The sequence below is a fragment of the Elephantulus edwardii genome, unplaced genomic scaffold (assembly GCF_000299155.1).
Source record: "Elephantulus edwardii isolate Elephantulus edwardi_28Jun2011 unplaced genomic scaffold, EleEdw1.0 scaffold00168, whole genome shotgun sequence".
In the NCBI taxonomy this organism is placed as follows: domain Eukaryota; kingdom Metazoa; phylum Chordata; class Mammalia; order Macroscelidea; family Macroscelididae; genus Elephantulus; species Elephantulus edwardii.
In genome coordinates this window covers 6686010-6701295 of record NW_006399918.1, presented here as the reverse complement: position 1 = coordinate 6701295, position 15286 = coordinate 6686010, and the positions used below count along the sequence as shown (strand labels likewise).

Below are 15286 nucleotides of genomic sequence, written 5' to 3'. Positions count from 1 at the left end.
GAAGCCCTAAGGAGGAAATTTATAAGTTTTACCGTCCTGCTGAATTTGAAAATAGCCAACTCCAGAAGTAGAGATAGGAGGACCTTACTATTATCAAGAAGAGATGGAAGTAGAGCTCATATCCTTTAGAGTTAGGGTCTCAAGAATGAGAACTTTATAGACTCAGAAACAAGAAGAGGACTGTGACACTGGAAATGTGGAAAGTGGCCAAGGAAAGGAGGCAGCAGAACTAGGAGATGAGTATGAGACGGTGAAGTGGGCTTTCCAGTGTGGAGGCAGCTACAACGAGTGTGCCAAGCGACAGAGTAAAAGCTGAGACCTTTTGGGCAGGGGGATCACTGGAGAAATAGGGTGCCTTGAGCAGTGAAGCGAAAAAGTTCTACCTCTACTAAGCATGGGAGAGTCAGGACTGAAAGGTGTCGAATGGCCAGCCTAGAGGTATAACTCAAAAGAGGCTGTCCTTACTGAAAAACCATACTGAAAATCCTGAGTCTTTCCTGATCATAAATGATAAACTGTCATTTCTCCAATAAACTCTATGACTGTGAGAATGGTTCTGAGTTCTTTCTGAGTTCTTTATTGCATTGACTTACCAAGCCCATCTGGGAAACAGAGAACCATAAAGAATAATTGGTGTCAGAATTGGTAAAATAGGTTTGAGGGTGGAGGTATGTTTAACTTTCACTTCAAAGCAAGCAGCATTGTTGCTGCTGCTGCTGCTTCTCATCTTTCTCCTTGTGAAGTTCTAATATTTTATCACTTGCATAATTTCACAGATGTATTAGTAGGAACTATTAGGATGTAGCTAGAAAATGGTGTGTAAACATTAGATAACATACATTTCTTTGGAAATGTAGAACATACCATCTGTTCCTTGCCTCACTTCACAGATGGTGGGTGTAAAGGAGAGTCTTATCCAAAACAAACTATGCTAAATGAGACTTTTGTCATATGACCAGGAAATTTGAGAGGTAGAAAAAGAAAAGAGAGGGCACAGATGAGAAGCTGGGCATGAAAAAAAATCTTTTTAGAAGAATCACTTAGTGATCTCTTAATTTTTTTCATCAAAGTCAGACTCTCACCATGATTTCTTTGACTTGATTCCACAATAAATACTCTTGGAAACAGCAGCCGAGAAACAAAATGATACTTTGCATTGGGCAAGTCTGCTACAAGAGAATACTTAAATGTGTTAAAAAGAAAATACTTTGAGAACTAAGGAGCACTGATTCAAATTGTGGTGTATTCCAGTGCCTCATATACATGCCAGAGCTAGACAGTGAACAAAGAAGACTGAAAAAGCATTGGTGCTTTTGAATTAGAACATTGGTAAAGAATATAAAATAAAGTATGGTGTAAAAAGAGATTGGGCTACATGAAGGTGGACATATCTGACCTTTACCAATTTTTCAAAGGAGAACTGTACCCATCAATAGCAAAAAACCCCAATTATATGAGGTCATACAGAAACCCCACACATATCCCTGTCCATTTCTATGGCAGAATCAAGTTCAGTGGCTAGGAAAACCACATTGAAAGATTAACTCCACATGTCACCCTCTGGCTTTTCTGGCCATTAACTTTCATGTATGGAAAAAAAATCAACTTTCCCCTTGCAATATCTATATTTATAATATCTATATTTACAATATCTATATTTGTGGAAGTGTGTAAGCCAGTGAGTTCATGCCTCATGCTTTAATCTCCCTCATTTAAGATAGCTAATTTCTGATTTGCCTCTTCCTTTTAAACCAGTACTCTGAAGAAATAAGCACCTTCTTTTATCTTAAGAATATTCTGTCCCAAGACACTTCAAAGAAGACATTCAGATGGCTAACAAGCACATGAAGAAATGTTCAAAATCCCTAATTCTAAGAGAGATGCAAATTATGTTAGTGGACTTAAAGAAGAAATCAGAGAGAATGGGAGAAAGCTTAATACAGCTTTATTAAAAGAGGAAAAGGGGAGCTCCCTGATGAGTTCCTCATCCTGGAGAGGCAGGATGGGAAGTCACACTGTGAACTTACTGGGGAGGATTTTTATAAACATAGTCTTTAGAGAGGGATATTCCATTCTGATTTATGAGCCACCTGCTAGTTTAGCCAGACAAGCAAGGCCGTTTTCTCTTCTTATAAGCAACAGGCAAGGCCATCAGCATTTGAGTTCGGAATTCTTCATTCTTCTCTTTGGCCCTCTTTGCCCAGACTAACAGAGATATCATCTCACCCCAGTCTGAATAGGAAAATTTAACAGAACAGCAAGCAACAAATGCTGGCGAGGTTGTGGAGAAACTGGAACCCTTATTCACTGCTGGTGGGAGTGTAAAATGGTGCAACCACTGTGGAAGGCAGTATGGCGCATTCTCAAAAAGTTGCAAATAGAGATACCATTTGACCCTGCAATTCCACTACTGGGAATATACCCCAAAGAGACCATAACTGACATCCAAGCAGATATATGCACACCCATGTTTATTGTGGCTTTGTTCACAATAGCCAGGAGTTGGAAACAACCTAAGTGCCCATCAACAAACGAATGGATAGAGAAGCTGTGGTATATTCACACAATGGAACACCACGCTGCATTGAAAAACAAGGTACTCATGCAATATTATTCAAAATGGGTGGCTCTGGAGGACATTATGCTGAGTGAAGCATCTCAGTCCCAAAAGGACAAATACTGCATGGTGCCACTGTTGTAAAACAAGACTGACTGTGGGTTTGAGGGGAGACTGAGAAAACTGGGTTCAATAATGTATACTGCACAGAAACAGATGAGGGAGAAAATTGTTTAAAAGGGATATGTAATTAGCTATTTTTGTCATGACAGGAGTCCAGAGCGAAGGCTGCATAGTGGAGTGGACCTTGGCGGAGGGTTTGCAAAACAATGAAAGAATTTTTCTTTTACTTTTCCAAGAGGGTAGTGTACTAGGAGGGAGGGTTGGGAGGGAAGAAAAGTGAATGAATGGAAACCCAAAGTCTCTGTAAATTTTCATTGAAATTAATAATAAATTGAAAAAAAAAGAATCTTCTGTTCCAATTAGACCATTTAATGTCTGCATCCATAAGCAAAGGCCAGTCAAGAGCAAACCATCACATTGCAGCAATCAACACTAGCTCACAGCATGGAACGTCTTCTTGAGTTCTGCTCAACTCATCTCAAGCCATCCATGACTAGGTCCAAAAGGGCATCAGCTACAAACTCAGGAGTCCACATTTCTTCCTATATTTCAAACTGACTGATGCCTTCACTCATCTTAGCCTCCATTTGGGGGTCAAATTAACAAGATAAGATCCCCATGACTCCGTACTTCTCAAAGCCTGAAACCCTTTTGTGTTTATCCATGTATCTGTGCATGCTAGGTTGGCAATGATGATGGGATATGTTCAAACTCAGTTAGTCTCTTCATTGCTGCATGCTTCTTAATTCCACTACAGTGGATCCAGATGCTCATCATGAATAAGTTGCTGGTCAGCTTTCTTTAACTTCAAGTCCTTGAAAGGAGCTCTGGTGGGTACTAACTTTATCTTACCTCAGCTGACTCTGAGAAGAATGGGAATCCCAGAACACTTGATCATGATAACGCGAAACCTATACTTGGACCAAGAGGCAACCGTCAAAACAGAGCAAGGAAACACTGCATGGTTCAAAATCGGGAAGGGCGTATGCCAGGGATGTGTCCTGTCTCCATACCTTTTCAACCTGTATGCAGAATAGATTATCCAGGAGGCTGGGCTCTATGAGGAGAAGTGTGGTGTCAGGATGGTGGAAGATCAACAATCTGCGTTATGCAGATGACACAACCCTGCTTGCTGAAACTGAGGAGGACCTCATGCACTTGCTGCAGAGGGTCAAGGATTGCAGCCTTCAGTATGGACTGAGGCTCAGTGTCAAGAAGACAAAGATTCTCACCATTGGGCCAATGGGCTGCATCAGGATGGATGGTGAAGAGATTGAGATTGTTCACAGCTTTAGTTTGCTTGGCTCCACAGTCAACCTTCTTGGCACCAGCAGCCAGGAAATTAAAAGACGTACTGCGATGGGAAAGTCTGCTGTTAGAGACCTCTCCAAGGTACTGAAGAGCAATGGTGTCTCTCTGGAGACAAAGGTGCATCTGATACAGGCCATGGTCTTTGCTATCACTTGTTATGAATCAGAGAGTTGGACAGTAACTAAGGAGGATAAAAGGAGAATTGATGCCTTTGAGCTGTGGCGCTGGAGAAGAGTACTGAGGGTACCATGGACTGCCAAGAAATCAGATTCATCCTGGAAAGGGTTAAACTAGAGGTTCCTTGGAGGCAAGGATTCTGAGGCTCTGTCTCAGATACTTTGGACATGTTATAAGGAGGGACCTGTCCTTGGAGAGGGACATCCTGCTTGGTAGGGTGGAGGGAAAGCACAGGAGGGGAAGGCACTCTATGAGGTGGATTGATTCAGTGACTGGGATAATTGGAATGGGTGTGTTGGAGACAGTATGATTGGCACAGGACAGAGCAAAATTTAGGGCTGTTGTACATAGGGTCGCTATGAGTCACAAGCGACTCGAAGGCACATAACAACAACAACAGAAGCCAAACTGCTTGTTCCAATCTTAAAAGGTCAAAGTCTCTTTTTACTTTTTCTTTCTTTCCTTCTCAGTAGAATTCTTCAGTGCAATTCATCTTTTGATTTCCTGACTGCTGGTGCCAGGAGTGTTGATTGTGGAGCCAAGGAAGCTGAAATTGTTAACAACCTCAATCTGTTCTTCATATATTATGGGGCTGCCAGTTGACCCACTGGTGAGAATCTTTGTCTTCTTGATGTTAAACTTCAGTCCATAATAAAGACTACTATATTCCTTGACAGTTCCAAATGTTTCAGGTACGCCTTAGTTTCAGGCAACAAGTTTGGGCCATTCTGTACGTCACAGGTTGTTGATGAGTTTTCCTTTAATCCTGATGCCACATTCCTCCTCACAAAATCCATACAAACAGTCATGTAAAATTATCATCTGTCAAAGTCGTGTGTGGACATTGGTGAGATTCTTTTCACCTGCTCATAACTGTTCATCTTGCCTGTCTGCCTATATGTCTACTTTAGATTAATGTTTATTACAGATAATAAAAGATTGGATATGTAACTATATTTACTTTTGATGTCTTGACATTCTTTTGTACCTTTCATGTCTTAGAGAAATTGTACTGGACACACTTAGCGTACTTTTCCCTTTACACATCTTAATATCTGCTCACTGACCATTTTTCCCTTGCTCCTCCACTCCTTCAGTCCCTGAACCAATCATAAAATGTTTTTTTCTGTGCATAATCCTTTCCTTGACTTTTTATAATAATATACTCACATAGTATTTGTCCTTTGGTGACTGAGTTATTTCACTCAACAATGTCCTCAAAATTTATAAGCTGCTTCACAAATGATTCCTTATTCTTGAGGTTCATAGCATTCCATTAGTAAATATGCCACAGTTCATTTATTCATTAATTCATAGACATTTAAGTCATTTTCATCTCTTTGTTACTTTGATGCTGCAAGAAATATGAGTATGAATTTATCTGTTTGCAATGATGGCGGTTGTTGTTGTTATGTACCATCTAGTTGACTATAACTCGTAGTGACCCTATCAGAATAATATCTGAACCCTGCTTTATATTGAGCAAACCTTACTGTCTCTGACACACTTGGCCCCATGCTGCAGTCATTGTGTTACTCCATCTCATTCAGGGTCTTCCTCTCTTGCACTAGCCCTCCACCTTTCTGAGCATGAAATCCTTCTCCAAAGACTGGTCCCTCCTGGCAACATGTCCAATATATGTGAGGTGGAGTTTCACAATTCTAGCCTCCAAGGAACAATCTGGTTTCATCCTCTCCAGGATATACCTGTTTGTTCTCTTGGCAGAGTATGGTATGTTCAGTACTCTTCTCCAGCACCACAATGCAAAGGCATCAATTCCTCTGTCATCCTGAGGCATTGTCCAATTCTCATATTGTTGTTATTGTTGTTGTAGAGAGCTGTTGAGCTGTAGGCAACTCATAGTGACCCTACGAAAGAAAGACCTGAACATTTGTATAACTTTCACCTTTCCTTTGGTTCATAGGTTTTGCAGAGGCAAGGTATTGCAGAAGTGGATGCCACTCCTGCTTCCAAGATTATTTTAATTGGGGAGCTCCACCAAACACTGTCCACCATGAATAACCATTATCACATTTGACACATCAGTGTCACAATGTTCAGCTTCACAGCAACCACAAGTTACCTCTGTACAGCAAGTGGACAGACTGGGGCTAAATAACCTAGAAGAACATTTGTCCAAAACCAAAAATAGGCCCAAGGGCCACAGGCCCTCAGGTCCTACCAAATTTAAGAACCAGGGCATGATTCAAACTCCATGAGCTCTGTCATTTCAAATTCCTCCGTTATCATGCATTCTCATTGGCTCTCACTACCCCAAAATGCCCATCTGGGAGCATTCTGCTGCTTCTTCTATCTCCTATTCTGAGGCAACATGTTTCTTTGTAGATTTTATACACAGCAAGTAATTGCAAAGACCAGGGTTTGAATCAGGCACACCTTAATCTCTAAACTGACATCATTGCTCCTTAGCACTCTGGAGAGGTCCCTGGCATCAGAATTTCTCAAAACAGCTTGTCTTAATTTCCTGACTTCTGTTGTCAAGAGTGTTGATTGTGCTGAGCAAGTTTGAATGGTTAATAACTTCAATCTCTCTTCCATCTATCATGGTGCTTCCAATTGGGCTGATGGTGAAAATCTTTGTTTTCTTGATTTTTAGATGTAATACATATTGAAAACTGCAGTCCTTGACCTTTTACAGAAAATTCTTCAAGTCCTTCTCACTTTCTGGCAAACAAGCTTGTGTTTGCATTATAACTCTAGTTTCTTTAGGGTACATATCCACTAGTGAGATTTGCTAGATCAAACAGTATTTCCATTTCGAACTTTTTAAGAAAACATCAGACCATTTTCCACAGCATTTGCAATATTTTATAGTTTCACCAAAAGATGATGAGACTGTAAAACTCTCCACACTTTGATCCATATTTGTTGTTTTCTGTATTATTGAATTTAGCTGTTATTGCTAGGGTAAAATAATATTTTATTGTGGTTTTCATTTGCATCTCACTGATGGTTAATGTTTCCAAGCATTTTTTCATGTGTTAGTTGCCTGAATATCTTTGATGAAATGCCTGTCCACATCCTTTGCCCGTGTTTTAATGTGATTGTTTGCATTTTTGCTGTTTAGGCGTTTCTATTCCTATAAATTTTAGGAATTCTGCCAAGGACTTCTCCAAAGTTCTCAAGAGCACTGATGTTCACTTAAAGACTAAAGTGCATTTGACCCAAGCCATGATATTTTAAATTGCTTCACATACAGTGAAAATGATGTATGAATAAGAAAGACCAAAGAATGAATGCTTTTGGATTACGGTGTTGTTTATTATTACTTAATATACCATGGACTTCCAAATGAACAAACAAATCAGTCTCATGGTAAGTTCAACCAGCGTTCCTTTAGAGGCAATGATCTTGAAACTTCATCTCACATACTGAGACATGTTGTCCTGAGGAAAAATGTCGTTGGGAGAAAAAGTCTGTATTAGAACAAATGGAGGGTCAGAGAAAGAGAAGATGTACTTCAACAAGATGGATTGGCACAATAACTCTGAAATGATCAGTTAGTGAGAGTGTAGCAAAATAGGGCAAGGTTCTGTTCTGTTTCACACAGAGTCACTGTGAGTCGTAATTGGTTTAACAACACCAGCAAACTACTGGCACGGTGGTTAAGCACAAGGCTATTAATTGAAATGCCCATGTTTTGAACCCATCTCATGCTACACAAGGGAATAAATGCAATTGTTGGCTTCTTTAAAGACTCATTGCCCTGCCGTGTGTGGCAATTTTACTCTGTCTAAAAGGGTCATTAGGAATAGGAATAGATTTCACAGCAATGGGTTTGACTTTGGGGTTTGGACCGAAAAGAAGACCACTGGTAATGTTAACATATTGTGTTTCACATTAACGTGTGACTGACTTGATAGGAACCCACAATGATAAGAGAACTGAAAGAATAATGATGTATCATTTGAGTTTTATCCATGAATTTTTTATTTGATCAAAGGAAACAAAAAGATTTTTGATGAACACAATCTGTAAACTGTGCTGGATATTTTTCATTTATATTTAAAGACTTGCCATTTTCCTTGCTGTTTCATTGCTCAAGAGGTTGAACTTTATGAAATAGGTAAATGGAATTCTATGCCCTCTGGCTTCCTTCCAGTTAGCTTTAGCCTATAGAAGTACTGAAGATATTTGAAAATATTTCTGGAAATGGATATAGGACCTGACTATCAACAAGAAGCAAATCATAGCCTTTGGACTCTGGATCTCAAGAATGAGAACCTTATAGACTCAAAGACAGGAAGAATACTATAACGCTGGAAATATGGAAAGTGGCAGCCAAGAAAAGGAGACAACTGAACTAGGAGATGAGTATGAGATGACAAAGTGGGCTTCCCAGCATGGAGGCAGCTACAGTGAATGTGCAAAGCTAGCAAGAACTGAGACCTCTGGGGCAGGAGACTCACTGGAAGAATAGGGTGCCTGTAGCAGTGGAGCTAGAAAGTTCTATATCTTCTGAACATAGCAAAGTCAGAGATGAAATGTGAAGGATGGGCAGCCTAGAGGCATAACTCAAAAAAGGCTGTCCTTACTGAAAAACTATTTCCTGAATTCTTCCTGATCCTGAATGGCAATCGATCATTTCCCTTAAAAACTCCTTAACTGTGAGTATGGTTGTGAGTTCTCTATGACAACTGCAGCGACTTGCCAAGCCCACCTGGGAAATACAGAACACCTTGAAGGATGGCTGGTGTCCGAATCAGTAAAATAGATTTGAGGGTAGGGACATCTGACTTCTGCCTCAAAGCAAGCAGCACTGTTGATGCTGATGATGCTGGTTCTCTCCCCTCCCTCTTTGTGAAGTTACATGAGGAGATCTCACCACCTTCACAGCCTCACAGAGATATTAGGTGGAACTCTTGGGGTGGTTTCTATGTAGTTTTTTATAAGCTAGAAAACAGTTTGCAAACACTAGATAGCATGAATTTCCTTGGAAATATAGAACAAACCAGCTGTTCCAGGCCCCACCTCCCAGATAGTGATTATAAAGAAAAGCCTCACCCAAACCAAACTAGTCTAAACGAGACATGTGTCAAATGGTCCGATTGTTCAAGAAGAAAAAAGAAGAGAGAGGGCACAGAGAGACAATAGAACCTGAAAAGCTTTCTGTTATAGTTCGTACACACATATGAATATATCTTTTTACAGGAATCACTTGCTGATCCCTTCATTTTGTTAATGAAAGCTGGATTCTCACCATGACTTATTTTACTTAATTCCACAACAAGTGCCCATGAAAACAGTAGTCAAGAAATACAATTATACTTTGCATTGGGCAAGTTGCTACAAAAGACTTCTTAGAAGTGTTAAAAAGAAAACACTTTGAGAACTAAGAAGTATCTGATTCAAACAATAGTATTTTCAATTGTCTCATATGAAGAGTAGATAATGAATAAGGAATACTGAAGAAGCATTAATGTTCTTAAATTATAGTATTGGTAAAGGGTATTAAATATAACACATGTCAGAGGAACAACTGAATCTGTCTAAAAACATGTAAGCAGTTGTTTTTTATTGCCTTCAAGTTGAGCACAACATTTATAGTGATCCTATAAATGAAGCCCCTCTACAGCTATCAGCATTTATCAAAGTTAATAGAGTTTCTGAAGGCAAGTTGTTTAGGAAGTGGATGCCACTCCTGCTTCCAAAGGTCAGCAGTGTGATTCTTAAAAATGAAGATGGGTGCTCACTTCAGCAGCACATACACTAGAATTGGAATGATACAGAGAAGATTAGCATGGCTCCTGCGCAAGGATGATACACAAATTTGTGTAACGTTTCATATTAAAAAAAAAAAGAGTTTGAGGAGACTTCATCGCACCTACTTTGAAAATGTGAGGAGGAACTATTCCCAACTATTCCTGCTGGTAGAGTAGTTGCTGATGCTATGTGCCATTGAGTCACCCACAACTCATAGTGACACCATATAAAATTGCTTTGAACCCTGCTCTATCTTGAGTCAGTCTCACAGACTCTGAAACACCCCATCCCATTGCCCCAGTTATCAAGTCAATCCAGCTCACCCAGGGTCTTCCTCTCCTACGCCATCTGTCCACCTGTCCAAACATGATGTCTTTCTCCAAGGACTGGTCCCTCCCAGCCATGTGCCAAAGTATATGAGACATAGCTTCAAAATCTTTGCCTCCAGGAAGAAACTTGGTTTCACCCTCTCCTTTATTTGTTCTCCTGGAGGTCCAAGTTCAATACTCTTCTCTAGCACCATAACTCAAACACATTGATTCTTCTTCTGTCACCCTTAGTCATTTTCCAGCTCTTTGAGGCATAACAACTAATTGCAAACACTATGGTCTGAATTTAGTGCACCTTAGTATCTAGACTGACATCATTGCTCTTAAGCACTTTGGAGAGCTCCATGACAACGACCTTCCCCAGTACAATTAATCTTTTGATTTCCTGAATGCTGGTGCCAAGAGTGCTGATTGTGGAGCAGGGCAAGCTGAAATTGTTAACAATCTCAGTGTCTTCTCATCCATCATGGTGCAGCCGATTGCCCATTGATGGAAATCTTTGTCTTCTTGATGCTGAACTTCAATCCAGGTTGAAGACTACAGTTTTTGATCTTCTGCAGTAAATGCTTCAGATTCTTCTCAGTTTCAACAGGCAAGGTTGTATCATTTGTGTAACGCAGGTTGTTAATGAGTCTTCCAATCCTGATGCCACATTCCTCCTCATGAAGTCCACATACAGATTGAAAAGATATGGAGACAGCATGCACTTCCTTCCTGGTTTTGAACCATGCAGGGACAGCACAGGAGGGGAAGACTGTCTATGAGGTGGATTGATTCAGTGACTGGGGTAATCGGGATGGGTATGTCAGAGGCAATGCGATTGGCACAGGATAGAGCAGGGTTTAGGGCTGTTGTACATAGGGTCGCTATGAGTCTCAAACGACTTGATGGCATATAACAACAACAACAACAACAAGAAGTGTTTTCATGCTCTGTTCTGACAACTGTTTCCTGGTCCAAGTATAGCTTTCGCATGATCACAATCAAGTGTTCTGCAATTCTAAATATTCTTAGGTTAGCCACAAGTTCTTGTGATCTACACAGTAAAATGCCTTGTTTTTCACAAATGAAATACAGATAGACACTGCCCTGGTCTGCTTTACTTTAAACAAAGATCCATCTGACATTGGCAACAATGTCTCTAGTGCTATGGTCTCTTCTCAACCCAGCTTGTATTTCTGGTAGTTCTCTGTCAATGTAGTTGTTCCAGTCATTTTTTAATAATCCTCAACAGGATTTTGCTTGTCTGTGGTATTAGTGATACTGCTCAGTAATTTCCACACTCTGTTAGATCATCTTTTTTGGAGATAGAGATAAATATGGATCTCTTTCAGTCAATTGGCCAGGAAGTTGTCCTCCAGATTTCTTGACACAATCTGGTGAGCATGACCAGGGCAACATCTATTTATTGAAATTTGTTAATGGTATGCCATCAATTCTGTCAGAGCAGCCTGAACTTCTCCTTCATCACCATTGCCTCTCCATCATATGTTCTTTCCTGAAATGCTTTGGTGTCAGCCAATTCCTTCTGATACAGTGACTCCTTCCATCTTCTTTTAATGCTTCTTGTCTCATTTCATATTCTGCCTATAGCATCTTTAAGTATTGCAACTTGAGGCTTGAATATGTTCTTCAGTTCCTTCAGCTTAAGGAATGCTGAATGAGGTTGACCCTTTTGATTTTCTGACTCCATCTCTTCACAAATTTCCTTTTAATACTTTGCTTTGTCTTCCTGTGCTGCCCTTTGAAATCTTCTATTTGGCTCCTTATATTTCTTTTTTTCAAATTTTGTTCTCTTTTTTCCTAATTTTATATTCATTTACTCAAAACGTTTGTATACACTGTGTTTCACAATATTCCTCATTCATGTTGTGTTTCATATGACTATTCAGATGCATTATGTTATATGAAATTAATCACTGTTGAAACTTGCCCGTCATTGCCAAATGTTTTCAGATCCCTGTTAGATCCTTTCTATTTTCTTCACTGTTTCTCTCCACCCAACAAGCTGTACAACTCTGTGGTTTCACCCCTACCCATTCCTCACCCCTCTGCTTCCACCTCTTCTCCCATTGGGTCCCCATACATGTTTTATTAGTTATCCTTCTGTTTTTGCAATAATGTTCCTATGCAGTATTTGTCCTTATGAGACTGTAATAGTTCACTCAGCATAATGCTGTCCAGTCTTTCCCAAGTTATGTAGCATTTTCCAAAATCATTGTTCCTGAGTGCTTCATTATTCAATTATGTGACAAAATCACTGACAATAAGAGAGATAAATATCAAAACCACTATGAGATACCATCTTACTAGTAGCAGTGGCAAAGTTTAGCAGAGCAGCAAACAATAAATGTTGGAGAGGATGTGGAGACATGGGAATTTTCTTACACTGTTGGCAGGATTGTAAAATGGTGCAAGCACTCTGAAAAACAATTTGGCATTTCCTCAAAAAGTTGAACATAGAAACTCCATATGACCCAGCTATTTCACTACTAGGAATATATCTCAAGGAAATTAGAACTGAGACTTCTCCGAGATCTGTACACCAATGTTCATAACAGCATTATTCACCATCAAAAGAACATGGAAATAGACCAAATGTCCAATTACATGCATTGTGTTTCTTAATTTTTGGTTTCCCCCTCCCCCTTTGCTTTGGCTCCTCCACAATGTAGTGCAGTATTCAGTCTCTTCTGACATCCAACTTGGTCTTTTTTTTCCTCCCCTTTGTATTGACCTTTTGCATTCTTCGTGCTTGATGTTCTTGATAGCCTGCTCCAGCTCATCTGATCTGTGCTCATCCATCAGTGTTCAAGGCCTCAAACTGTTTCTCAGGTGGTTTTGAAATTCAGGTGGGATAGACTTAAGGTCAAATTTTAATTCCTGTGGATTTGATTTAAACTTCTTTAGCTTTAGTTTGAACTTGCACATAAGTAGTTGATAGTCTGTTCCATAATCAGCACCTGGTCTAGTTTCCACTGCTGATACTGAGGTTCTCCAGCAAGTCTTCCCACAGATGGAATCTATCTGATGCCTGTGCATACCCTCAGGTGAAATCCATGTGTATAGTCTGTGTTTATGTTTCTTATAAAAGGTATATGCAATGAACAAATAATTTATTGTACAGAATTCTATCATTCTATTTAGAATTTCATGTTTGTCACCAAGTCCCTATTTTCTGATTACTAATCTTTCTTCTCTCTACCTGTTACTATTAATGCTTCTTGATTACATGTTTGATTGATTTCTGCTGCAAATGTTGGTAGAAATCCTTTATTTCCTCCTCTTTGGCTGTAGTTTTTGGTGCATATATTTGAATGATAGTGGTATTCACTTGACTTTCTTGTAACTCAGTCCCACAAGGACAAATATTGTATAAAACCATTATTGTAGAATGAATATGAGGATCCAAGTGGGGGGTAGGGTGAAAGCAGAGGGATGAGGATGTGAGAGGGGGCCGGGAGGATTAATCAGGGGCTTGTAAAATTTGATGGCTGGGGGTGAGGGAAATTGGAAGAAAATAGATCTGGAGAATAATGTATTTGAATTTTGTAAATAAACTAGCATAATTAGAAAAAAGAAAAAACTTTGTATGCATATGGATATTATCTTGTCACTCACTATATTAAGATGGATCTAGAAATTACTTTTTTAACTATCAAAATGTCCCCAATTTTCCTCACCTTTTTATATCCAGCATAGTGGATCATATGATCGTCTGATTGATACATATGATCATCTGATTGATAATGCCCCATGCCAACCCATCTAATTTTGCTTATATGTCAATATTTATGACTTCCATTTCTTTTTAACAATATCCAATTTTCCTACATTCATGATTCTCACATTCCATGCTCCAATCAGTAGTGTCTGTTTACAAGTCTTCCTCTTCCTCTGTGTTTCCATATTTGAGGGTTCAGTCTCAGTTGCCATATCTGCTAGTCTGCTCTAAGTGTGCTCTATTGTACATAGAGTTTTCAAAGGCTTGTTATTTCTGAAGTAGATGGTCAGTCCTTCATCATCATCATCTTACTCTGACTTAACTTTGAGCTTCGCTTTAGAACAGTATCTTACAGACAAGCATTTTACGGAAAGGAGTCGATGGAAAAACATTTCCCCATTATAGAAGTAACCGATAGATTCAGTAATCTTTTAAAATACCCCTCGGATTTTCAGTCAAACTGTAAAAAGAATTCAGAAAAACCCAGAATCATTCATTGATGCAATTTATTATTCCCTCATCCTTGCAGTTCTCGGTTTTAGAATTCCTTATGTATGGGACAGTGAGCTAGCTGAGTTCCCACTCTACAGGCTTCTCATCTGTAGAACAGGAGCACGGCTGCATCAGTTATCTCCCGGCTGGAGCTGTAGCCTGTGTGGGTTCCATATCCATTCCAGTCAAAGGCCGGGAAATCCCCACATTGCCTGGGATTGCCCTCTGGAAAGAATCCTCCTCCTCCAATACAGTGCTAGGAAACAGGGAATGGGGGAGGCAGAGTGAAGTGAAACCAGCAAGCTCTTCATAAACAAATGTCTGCAATCTTTGATTCTCATCCTATTTGGTTTTGCCACATTTTTCCATGGTATTGCCCTATCATTCCCTTGAGACCAACCTCTTCAGTGAATTTGTGAAGTAATACTCTTTCTCCTGGTTTATTTCTGCTTAGGTTAGCACTCATCCTTCGGTCCTTCTGCCATCCTTTCCTCCTCTGCCCATCCTCTGGAAGTTACTCTTGAAGGCCCAGTCTATACCTGTTCCTCTCAGTTATGACTCACCTTCTCTGATGACTTCAACTGTTAACAGAATAATGATTACTTCAAAATTTTTACCCCTAGCTTAGTTTTTCTTAAGCTTGAGGTGTGGATCATAACAAACTGATATAACAAACATACTGACATAACAAACAAACTGACAAAGTGGCTAACTCTGAGAATAATGGGAATCCCAGAACACTTGATCATTCTAATGTGAAACCTATACTTGGACCAGGAGGCAGTCATCAGAACAGAGCAAGGAAACACTGCATGGTTCAAAATTGGGAAGGGTGTACTCCAGGGATGC

General features: G+C 39.7%; 1 protein-coding gene across 1 annotated transcript in view; it reads right to left on the bottom strand.

Moving 5' to 3' along the window:
* Positions 1-14540: 14540 nt before the first annotated feature.
* Positions 14541-15286, bottom strand: part of LOC102845084 (intelectin-1-like) — a 5381-nt gene continuing 4635 nt past the window's right edge. Inside the window, exon 5 of the mRNA XM_006895542.1 lies at positions 14541-14693. Coding sequence (XP_006895604.1) covers positions 14541-14693 — 153 coding nt within the window. The remainder of the gene's footprint in view (positions 14694-15286) is intronic.